General features: G+C 49.3%; 1 protein-coding gene across 1 annotated transcript in view; it reads right to left on the reverse strand.

Annotated features, from left to right (window-relative positions):
* Positions 1-10,052, reverse strand: part of Slc6a11 (solute carrier family 6 member 11) — a 115,967-nt gene extending 105,915 nt beyond the window's left edge. Inside the window, exons 1-4 of the mRNA XM_028863961.2 lie at positions 9,784-10,052; positions 6,551-6,685; positions 6,291-6,431; positions 2,768-2,858 (exon numbers count right to left, since the gene is read on the reverse strand). Coding sequence (XP_028719794.1) covers positions 2,768-2,858; positions 6,291-6,431; positions 6,551-6,685; positions 9,784-10,024 — 608 coding nt within the window. The 5' untranslated portion in view covers positions 10,025-10,052. The remainder of the gene's footprint in view (positions 1-2,767; positions 2,859-6,290; positions 6,432-6,550; positions 6,686-9,783) is intronic.
* Positions 10,053-11,051: the final 999 nt, after the last annotated feature.

Raw genomic sequence — 11,051 nt, forward strand, 5'->3', positions numbered from 1 at the left:
CTGGGAGAAAATACAGACACTGTTCAACTTTGGGGGGAGGAAAACCATCCTAAATAAGGGGCCAACTGTACCGGCCCCAAAGGAGAAGCTGGTGCATACAATGTCAGTACAATGGACAATTCTGTACACCATAACAAAGAAGAACTACACACTGAGAAAAGATCCTATAGCAAAGAAAATCATATTTTAAAAAGCATAAAGAATGTTTGTCTGTAAGAAAACACAACCCAGAGAAAGACAGGAGCCTAAAGTTTATGGGTGATAACATCAAAATTATGAAAATATGATCACCTCACCAGTAATTAGAGAAATGCAAGTTTAAAATAGTGAAATCCCATTTCACACTCATTACCCAGTAGAAATAAAACCTGACTGGAGAGGCAGAAGCAGGGGGGGTTGCTACAAGTTCAAGTGCAGCATGGTCTACATAGCAAGTTTCAGACCAACCAGGGTTATACAGCAAGACCCTGCCTGAAAAAAAAAAAAAAAAAAAAATGAAGAGAGCCTAAACCTCTTGCTCAGATTAAGTGCTGCACAGAATGTAGAACATTCACTTGGGACTGGAGAGATGACTCAATGGTTAAGAGCACATATTGCTCTTGTAGAGGACCTGGGAAGTGCTGCACAGAATGTAGAACATTCACTTGGGACTGGAGAGATGACTCAATGGTTAAGAGCACATATTGCTCTTGTAGAGGACCTGGGTTCGATTCCCAGGACCCACATGGCTGGTCACAATGATCTGTAACTCCAGCTCCAGGAGATCTGACGCCACCTTCTGGCCTCTGCAGGCACTGCATGCATGAGATGCAGAGACATACAAACACGCAAAGTACCTACACACAAAATAAAATAATCTTACAAAAAAAAAAAAAAAAAGCGTCACTGGAAAAGATAGTAGAGCAGCAGAGATTCTTACAAGCTGATATTTAGGATGCACATAAGAGCAATCTCTACAGTATCTGATAGAACAGGTGCCATGTGTGGCCCACATCCCAGCAGTCACATCTTGACGCACGATTTAGATGCATTCCCTTACAGTATGGGTTGGAGGGTAAAACCCCAATGCAACAGCATTGAAAGGTGGCTTATGGGGATGGATCTGGATTGTTCCCATGGGCCCAACAGAGATTCCTAAGGAAAAGCTGGAATTGGACCCCTGGTTCCTCTCTTGCCTTTTTGCCTTCCACCATGGGAACTCTTGCCAAGCACTAGCCTGTCCACCCTGGACTTCCAAACTCTACAAGTATAAGAAATAAACCTCTCTTCTTTATAAGTCACCCAGTCCTGGGTATTTTGTAGCAGTAATATAAAACAGACTAAGATGGGCTTGCAGATTAGAAACCACCAAGAAAGCACAGTTAGTTCAACCACTGTGGTGATGGCTAACAGTCTAACCCCATCAAGAAGACTTGCAAATACAAGGTAATCATTCACACAGAGCAACATGATTAAGGGTGTGTGTGTAAAGAAGCCAGAATCCTTATATCAATATGACTCATCTTGAAATGACTGCTGAGAAAAGAAACAAAGTCGAAACAAAATGTAAGGCTTGGATACTAGTCCTGGAAACGTTTACAGTAAGTAAGGGGCCTCTGTTCTATTCCAGGCACATGTAAGCAGAATAAATGTAAAGACAGGAGAATGATGAATCTAAATTCAGCCAGACTTCTAAAGGGAAGGAAACAAATGGTATCCAACACACATATTAAAATCGCTCAAAACCCCCCATTCATCCCCATGTTACTATTTCTTTTCTTTTTTATTATTTTTTTTCCAAGACAGGGTTTCTCTGTGTAGCTGTCCTGGATCTCCCTCTGTAGACCAGGCTGGCCTCAAACTCACAGAGATCCGCCTGGCTCTGCTTCCCGAGTGCTGGGATTAAAGGCGTGTGCCACCACCGCCCGGCCATGTTACTATTTCTAATTAGCCATAAAGTAGGGGAGACTATGCCCATGAAGTCAGGCCTCCGCAGACTGAGAGACCTCGGGGAGCATTTGGTTTAGCTTTCAACATGTATAGAAACCACCTATCTATGCTTGAGCAGAAGGACTCTCTTACAGCAGAAGTCAGGGCGACTGTATACATCCTGCAGGTTGTGCACCACACACTTCTACAGTCCACGTTTCACAAGGCACCTCGGAATGATGCTCTCCAGGTGTGCATACAGCTTACACAACTGTACCCCTCAGCCTTGTGAGGATCACTTTAGAACTCGGATAAAATTGTGCCCGCTTCTAGGATAAGGGTTGCTCTCAACCTTCCGGGTCCATTCAATCTCACATCTGTCTTAAACACATTTGAAACCTGCCTCTCCACACCCTCTTCCCCACTGAAGTGGATCTACATTTTTACACACTACTTCAGGTACTGAGAGCAAGATAGCCCTCCCCCCTCTACCACCACCGAGACTTCAGCTTTCTAAGGCTAAATATACTCCCGGCTTTGCTTACGGCAACTGAGCACTAGGTTCTCCGCTGTTCGGAATGAATTTTTAAACTGTCTTTTTACCAAGCACTTCCCGCCCTAATAAGCACTAGGCATGCTGATATGTTTTCAGAGAACCAGAACGAGTTCCTCTCAGCTGCTCCTATGGGATGCCCCGGAAGAACGCCCACATACGCTCGCTTCTCCATCGTCAGATGGCCACAGGAGCCAAAAAGTGTGGAATGGAGGGAGTTGGGCTAGGCTTTTCCAGGAGGAGGTGGAGGGTGGGAGGGGATGGGGGGGTAGGGATGAGGACAAGGCCAGCTGATCCTTCACTTACTCCCAGAATTCCATGACCGGGGAGGTGGCGTTCTGCAGGGACACATGGCTGTAGTTGCTGACGTTCAGCTTCTGGAACTCCACACATTTCTCTGAGTGAGAACAAGACAAAACACACAAGGAAATTAAGCTTCATGGGACTGACCCCGGGGAGTACAAGGCACTGATGGCACAAGCAGGTGGTGTTGGCAAACAGGGACCAGAGCACAAGAGAATCCAAGATTTGACAACAGTTTCCCTGATGGCCTGCTCTGGTTCTAACAGGAGAAGTGGGAGGAATAGGGCTGGACTCTGGTCCTGCCCAGAATCTTACCACATGCTGCCCCTGGCCTCACACCCACACCATCTTCTGGACTTTCTTCTCTTTCTCTGTTTAGCCCTGTCCACAGCCCTGGTCTCTGTTGCTCAGGGACCCTCACCAGAATGAACACAACAGGCCAGTCATCCCCAGGGGCTCTGATGGAGCTGGGGTTCCCATTCGCATAGAAAGAGGTGACTACTATAAGTCTTATGAAGGGCTGAGGACTGGATGAACTGGCAGGAACCACACACCAAAGGCCTTCATCCCCTCACTCATTCTGGTAAGTCTAAAAGTTGGTTAGTGAACAACTCTTCTCAGAAATTTGATCACCAAGGAACTCTGCAGCAGAACCACCCCAGTGCCCAAGACCAGAACAATCCTGAGCTGTCTCCTCCTCCTCCTCCTCCAGGAAGCCTTCCATGACCTCCCTCTCCTGAATTCTAAGTAAATAAGAACCCCAAGACCCTCCAAGGAATCACCTTTTCCAAGTCTTTCCTACGAAGAAAAAGAATCCAAGGAATAGCTGAGATCCCCATGTACAGCACCCCCCCCCCCCGTAAAGCCCACAGCCTGCTAAAGACAGAACCAAGAACAACTCCAGCCAGGACTCCACTGCTGGCTGTGGTTGATTTGGAACCTGTCAGCTACCGTAGACCCTGCATCTGTGGGTACAGCTGCCTGGGCCACTGGGCTGCAGGCTTTCTGGGGCAGAGCCTCCTGCACCAGCTCCTTTAGGGCCCAGGCATCCATCCTGCTCAGGGGCCAGTGATGAGTGGGTGCTGCAACATTAGGCGGCGCCACCTTCTCACAGACGAACCCCAGTTACTCCTGCCACACGGGCAGGAGCATCTCAGGTGCAGCAGGCATGCATGTTCTGGGCTTTGGAGAAAGGGGATCACAAAGCGGGGGGTCTGTGCTTGACTGGGGATAAATGGCCTGGCTGTCTGCTTCATTCTAACTCCTCTTGGCTAGTACAGCCTTATGCTGAAAGCAGGTGGGTTTGGGTGCCCCAGGGAGTTTATAGTGGAGCCTAGAACCCAACACTGTCAGCAAACTGACTGCATAGACTCCTGCCTGTTTCTTCAATGACAGTGTCCTTGGCTTTTATCAGACTCCAAGATGGTGCTGCCTAAATATCTTTCCTAAGAGTAAAAAGAAACTGGGTGTGGTAATTCATTCCTGAAGATTCAGCTGAGGGACCTCTGTGAATCTGAAGCCAGCTTGGCCTACAGAGAGAGTCCCTGTCTCAAAACTAAAAAAAAAAAAAAAACTAAACCTGAGCAGAATAAAACAAAGCAGGCAGACAGACAGACAGGCACAGACACACACACCACACACTCCCTCAGACATTCAAAACCGATGTGTCATTTGTGTTAACATTTATTACGTACAAATAAACAATGGTTATAAACCTGTATGACTGCTCCCACAGCTAGATATGCAAAAGTAAAATTGTAGCAAGTCAATTGCTTCTCTGTCTTTGGTCTAAGATCATATATAACACAAGTTAAAGCCACCCTGCATGCAGCTGTATTCCCAGCACCTGGGCAGGAGAGGCAAGAGGACACAGGAACTCCAGGTCCACCCTGGGCTACACGAGATTCTACCTTAAAGATGGATTAATTGTATAAATGAAATACCAACTAAACTTGGGAACTGATACAATACAAAGCAATACCATACCCTCCCAGGATGCACAAAATAATTCCAGTTGGTGACCATAAACTGCTTTCCTAACAGAAAAGCAGACCCGAGAGCAAAGAGGCTGCTGCATATTCCTCCATATTTCCTCAGCCCACCCTTCTGCAAGACCTTCCTCCTCACAGTGTGCCTTATAACAACGTGTCTCTATCCTTCCTTCCTTCCTTCCCTCCTCCCTCCCTTCCTTCTCTCCCTGCTTCCTTCCTCCTTCTCTCCCTGCTTCCTTCCTTCTATCCTTTCTTCCTTTTCCAATGCCGGGAATGGAACCCAGGCCCCTGTGCATGCTAGGCCAAATTGTTCCGCCACTGAGCCACATATGTCTTGTTGACACACGATTTAAAAATTAAATCTTGAGAAATTACAAACACAGACTCAAGCAACGGAATCTCCCGAGGGCCCTCGACTGCAGTGGCTGGGGTGGAGATTCAGGATATATGCAGGTTTGTAGTTTCCTTAGCACACTAACTGTCAGGAATCTAAGAATGTGTCTCTGAAATTTAAACATCTCCATGAGGTTCCTTGCCAAAGGGAGGCTGACTGAACCCTGGGCCTGAAGAGAGCTGGCAACAACTGCCACCGGAGCGACTGGAAGGCGGTTGAGACAAAGTCACAGAGCCTAGAAACTAGACTGTGGTGCTTTCTAGACCTAACACCTGTGGTTGCTCCTCTTAGCATCATACAGTACCTCACTGTATCTCAGCTCTTGGGGTGATAGGCCTCTCCTAGACATAATATAACCATAGGTGATAACATAGATGGATAGGTCCAAGTATGTGTCCCAATTCCAGTCAAAAGGAAGCACCTCTGAGGAGAGCTCTGAAGCCAAGCTTGTCTCAGAAAGGAAGAGTTCTACAATCCATTAGTGATGCCTGCTCTGAGCACAATAATCTCAAAAGGGGTTGGACAGGTATTCTTCTCCTCTTCAAGATTGCCAAAGAAGGTCTAATAGGAAGACAGACTAAAAGCAAACAGTGTATCAAAGTCAAAGATGAGCTACAAGACTCTCCACTGTTTGGGGTGTGTGTGTGTGGGGGGGTTGTCTTCAGATGTTTAGCTTTTTGAACAAGTAAAGCAAACCAAGTAACTTGGGTGTGATGATGGCACTATGTCATCCATTAGCTACAGCTGCTCCCCAGTCATGGTTGTGACTGCTGCTGTCAAATAGGGAGGTTGCCAGAGAAGTTGGGGCCTGAAGAGTTGGCTCAGCAGTTAGGAACACTGGCTGCTCTTCTAGAGGACTCAGGTTCAATTCCTAGCATCCACATGGTGGCTCATAAGCATCAGTCCCAGTGGATCTGACACCCTCTTCTGGCCTCCATGGGTACTGCATGCATATGGTCACATACAAGCAGACACACACTCATACACATAAAATAAGATTAAGTTAATCTTTCAAAAGAGAGAAGTTGAAAAAATCAGATTTCTACGCAATGTCTTCTGACTTTCAAGTTCCAGCTTGGGATGCACCACCAACCCCAAATCCCTCCATAGGACCAGGAGAGACCCAGCCTGGAGACCATACCTGTGTTCCACTCGTGCCCACAGGTGGCCCAGGGGAGCTCAGTGGTGAAGCAATTGCTTAGGTAGAAGATGGCCCATGCCAGGATGATGATGTAATAGACATTGAGATGTGCCTCGATCACCTGTGTTGCATAGCCAATGCCTGTGAGGACCAAGGAGAAAGAGCGGCTAGGGTCTCTGTCCTTTGAAAGCCTTCATTGGCTCCTGAAAACTTGTCATCAATGAGGCAAAGTTTTCTTTGCTCATGAAACCAACACTTACCTTCAAATAGAGGGCAGACTTTCCTCCAGCAGGTAATGCCTCCTTCACTTGTGAACTGCCCCAGCGCCGTTTCCAGGAAGAAGACAGGAATTCCACAGCAGATGAAAAACACCACGTAGGGAATCAGGAATGCCCCTGTGAGGGAGCAGAGGGATGGCATGGAAACTGGCCTGCTGGTTCCCCTTCAGCACCAATGCCCGTCAGTGGCCATCTACCACAGGACAACACACAGTGCTCCATCAGCTGGACTTCCAACCTGGCTAGTGTGAGGGGCTAGAGCCAGAAAACATGGAAGGGGGTTGTGCCCTCTGCCACCTTTGACCTTACGCAATTCTACCTCACATCTCTGAACCTCCACTTCTCCAGCTGTAAAATGGGCTTTAATAATATCTGCCGCTGATCATTTCTCAGGATGGTTGCATGATTAAAATGGGAATGTTAAAAAAAATTGCTTTGATCAATTCTTTGTGCAATTTACATTCTGTGAGTCTGTGTCAAGGGCCTTCCTTTATAATCCTGACCCCATTTTTGATACAGGGTCTCTCCTCCAGCTAGACTGGCTGTCCAGTGAGCTCCAGGTACTCTCCTGTCTCCACCTTCCCAGTCCTAGAATGACAGATGTGTACTACCATGTCTGGATTTGTATATGGGTGCTGGGGATTCCAACCCAATCTTCATTCCTGAAGAGAAAGCACTTGACCAGTCCAGCCAGGTCCCCAGCCCCCACCCCACCTGTTCCACTCTCCAGCACAGATTAAGCTCATTCTTAGCCTATGTGTTGTTCCCCTCTTAATTCTAATCTCAAGAGGATGGCTGGGGGAGACCACCCCTTATTATTTTATTATAGAGCCCCCTAAAAGATTTTTCTCATAAAGAAAAAAAACATCCTCAGGAAATCATACAGTGAGAAGCACCAGGCTTCAAAGGGTTAAATGCCCCTGCACATATGGTCCAGGTATGGAGGGGAGCCCTAAGGAATTTGTAGCAAGGATCCCACTGCAAATGGGGTAGGGTTAGCCTGGGTAAGGACCACCCTAAACACAATATCCATGGCCTGGGCCTTGCTTCAAAATAAATGAAATGAAATGAAGTGAGCCTGAGCTCCTAGGCACAGATGGGGACACCCCCCTAAGTCCCCCATTTTCTTTCTCCCATCTAATAACGAAGCATGAAACCACAGCATTCTTCATCAGATGTCAAGAATGGAGGCTTTAGCTGAAATTGCTTTTGCTAAATGAAGCCTCTTTAACCACTGGATTAACAGCAACAACCTTGATTAATCCCGATAGCGTGGACCTATCTACTGGGCTCTGAAAGGGGCTTAGCCTTATCTGGGCAAGAGACTAATTTAAGATTTCACCCTGTGAACGAGATACTTTCGGCTACTGTGGGGAAATCTGTGAGTCCTGCCTGTGGACAAATTATTTTGAAAGGAAACCACAGCCCAGCTAGATTGAAGGCAGGGACTTGTGTAACAGGGTAAATGGTATCTGAGGCCTGAATCCAAATCTATTTGATTAAAAAGCTGAAGTGGCTCCCTTAAGACCCTGCAATTCACCTGTGAGCCTCCGAGAACCCAACAGATGACACTGGGTGAAAGCCAGCTGGCCTGTGTACTCACAAAGCTAGTACTGTAATTCTTAAAATAACCAACAACCAAACCGGGGTGTCTGCACGGATGGAGGCTCTTGGCAAATCAAAGAGAGGAAAAAGAGAGAGAGAGAAACCAACAATGAGTCATTTTTCAACTTTACTCACTACAACCTTAAAAACAATTCGTAGCAGAATTTGTGATTAACCCAATTTATCTCCATGTTCGACTTCGCAGAATGCTTCTTGGTTAAGCCTAACATTTCCTAGATGAATAAAGATGCTACAATAGTTTCTGCCTCCTATTACCCTAAAGGGCTCCCACAGCTTTCTAAGCTGGCACAGTGGCTTCTAAAGGCTCAGTCTGCACGGGGAGGCAGGGCCTGCCCGAGGGTACAGGGTACATTTTGGGTCTCCAAGTCCGGGCCTGCTTTCTCGCCTTGCCAAGCCACAGGCACTGTTGGCCACTTCATTACCAGTGCAGGGCAGGCCTGGAGCAGCCTGTGCCTTGGAGTGAATGACCCCAAAAAAGGGCCTGGGCCAGGAAGTATATTTCACGGGCTCCTAAACTGTTTGCACAGGAAGCCCTGCGCTGTCTGTGCCAACCAACTGCACTACCTTTTTAGAGTTTGGAGATTTTCTTGAAGATTGGGATACCACACAGAGGTGAGGAAATGCCAACACAGGCCTTTCCTGAGAGGAACTGTGGCACCACCGAACGTTTTAATGGGATCCCTTGCTACTCTGGCCCCCTACTGCTGCAATATTAGGGCGGGGGGGGGGCTGCATCTGAGCCATGCTCTCAGCTAGGAGTGCTGGAGACCACAGCTTCCACTCTCCCCAGTGGCACTCTGAGATGCCTTCCTGGGCTCTGGTCTCCTTCCCCAGTCTCTAGGCATCTTACGCATACCAAGTCAGCGTGGTTGCCATTGTTGTGGGTGAGTCTGAGCCCAGCAAAAGAAACTGCTTAGTGCCAGTTTTTCCTCCAGAGAGGCCTAAAATACTTTCCCTAGAAATGGCCTGTAGAGTAAATTTAAAAAAACCACAGAGAAGAGCACACAGCAAAGCCTTTCCGAAAGTTGTTCCTGGAGTCAGCTCAACCCTGCATGAAAAACGAGACCCTTGGGGTCAGAATCCCACCCTTGCCAGTAGTAAAACAGAGTGTGTCTTGGACCCTTAGCCTCATCATCTTTGAGATCAGTAAAAGCACTGCCTTCCAAGGCGACTGTGAGGCCAAAGGGAGAAAAAGAAGTACGAAGACACAGCTAAAGCTGGGCACCTGCTCCTGGCACTTCAGTGACCTCTCCAAAAGACTGCTCAGACCAGTCTTTTCCAGTGAGGACAGCTGAGCCTCCGAGGCTAAATTAAAGGACTTCTGCCTAAAACGCCAGCCAGTTGCCTGAAAGCTGAGCTCCTGGGCCATGTCGGTCCCTCACGCAGGTGACAGACGCTGCTCTGGGCCCCGTGGCAGGTGGCAGGTGGTGGCGCGCTCAGGTGCGAAGCGGATCCGTGCACGCAGGCGCAGAGGAACAGGTGGGCCCCCGCGCAGCCCCTCAGCTCACGGGGACTGGGAAGGGGGGTATCGGGCCGTGCACGAGGGATGTCCCCTCCTAGGTGACGCCCCGCATCCCCGCCGCGCTCACCTCCACCGTTCTTGTAGCACAGGTAGGGGAAGCGCCACACGTTGCCTAGCCCGATGATCTCGCCCGCTACGCTCAGCACGAACTCCACCTTGTTGTTCCAGTGGCCGCGCTCGTGAACCGCCTTGTCGCGCGCCTCGCGCGTCCCCGCCGCGCCCCCGCCGCCGCCGCCCAGCGCCTCGGACCCCCGCGCCTCCTCTGCCGCCTTCCCGTTGCCCAGGGGCAGCGCCTGCTCCGCAGTCATGGCCGCCCTGCCGCCTCGTGCGCCGGCCCCGGCTCTGCGCCGCCGCCCCGGGCGCCCGGGCTTTTGAGAGGCTCGAGCGGCGGCGGGCGGGGGAGCCGGGGGTGGAGCCGAGGGAGCCGCCCGGCCCGGCTGCCCCGGACAGGGACGCGGTACCCAGGCCACCTCCCGGCCTGCAGGAATCTCGGGGTGGGAGGGATGCTGCAAGTCTGGTGACTTGACCTTGCGTGCCCAGCACCTAGACCTTGCGCGCCCAGTACTTTGCGTGCACTCAACCCCTGACCTTGCACGAACCTGGCTTATCAGAGCACAGGTTTGCCCTGCAACCCCACTCACTGGCCCCTATCAGTGGAGTCCTCTATCTAAGCCTAAGTGACCTGTGAATGTGACACTTGAAGTTCTGCCCCCTCTCTGTGACCTTTCAAAGCTTGGGCCTCAGTTTTCCCATCTCTGCTCAGAGGTAAATGGGCAGCTCTAACTTTTGAAAGGCCAACAGCTGTGTTGGTCAGGTTCCATTGCAGGGGCCTAGATGGGGCAGGGAGGGTTCATGAGATGGAAAGTACTTTGGAAGCTCCCAGATGATGCTGATGGCGCTGGATCTTAAGGCCCACCCCCCACCCGGCCCCTACCCTGGGGGTCTCATTCCACCCGTGGCCCCTGCTCTACACACAGGTGAGTCACAAAGGTGTGGCGTTGAGTAGTGACATCCAGGGACAGGAGCAGGCAAATCTAAGTCGAATGTCTTGCTTCACCTATACGAGTCATGCAACTTTGGTCAGTCTCCTAACTGCCTATTCCTCAGTTTCCTGGTTTGCAAATGGTGTTTCCAGCAATGCCTTCTGAGGTTTGTTTGTTGGTTGGTTGGTTTTGTTGTGGTTTGTTTGTTTGTTTGTTTTTGGTGAAAAGTTAATGACATGATGCTGATAAAGTACTCCTACAGTAGAAACTGTCAATAATCATTAGCGGTTATTGTCCCCGTGCAGTACCTAGATGTGTACATCCTGTTCAACATGTCCCTCCAATCGGTTGT

Source organism: Peromyscus leucopus, chromosome 3 (assembly GCF_004664715.2).
Source record: "Peromyscus leucopus breed LL Stock chromosome 3, UCI_PerLeu_2.1, whole genome shotgun sequence".
Lineage (NCBI taxonomy): Eukaryota > Metazoa > Chordata > Mammalia > Rodentia > Cricetidae > Peromyscus > Peromyscus leucopus.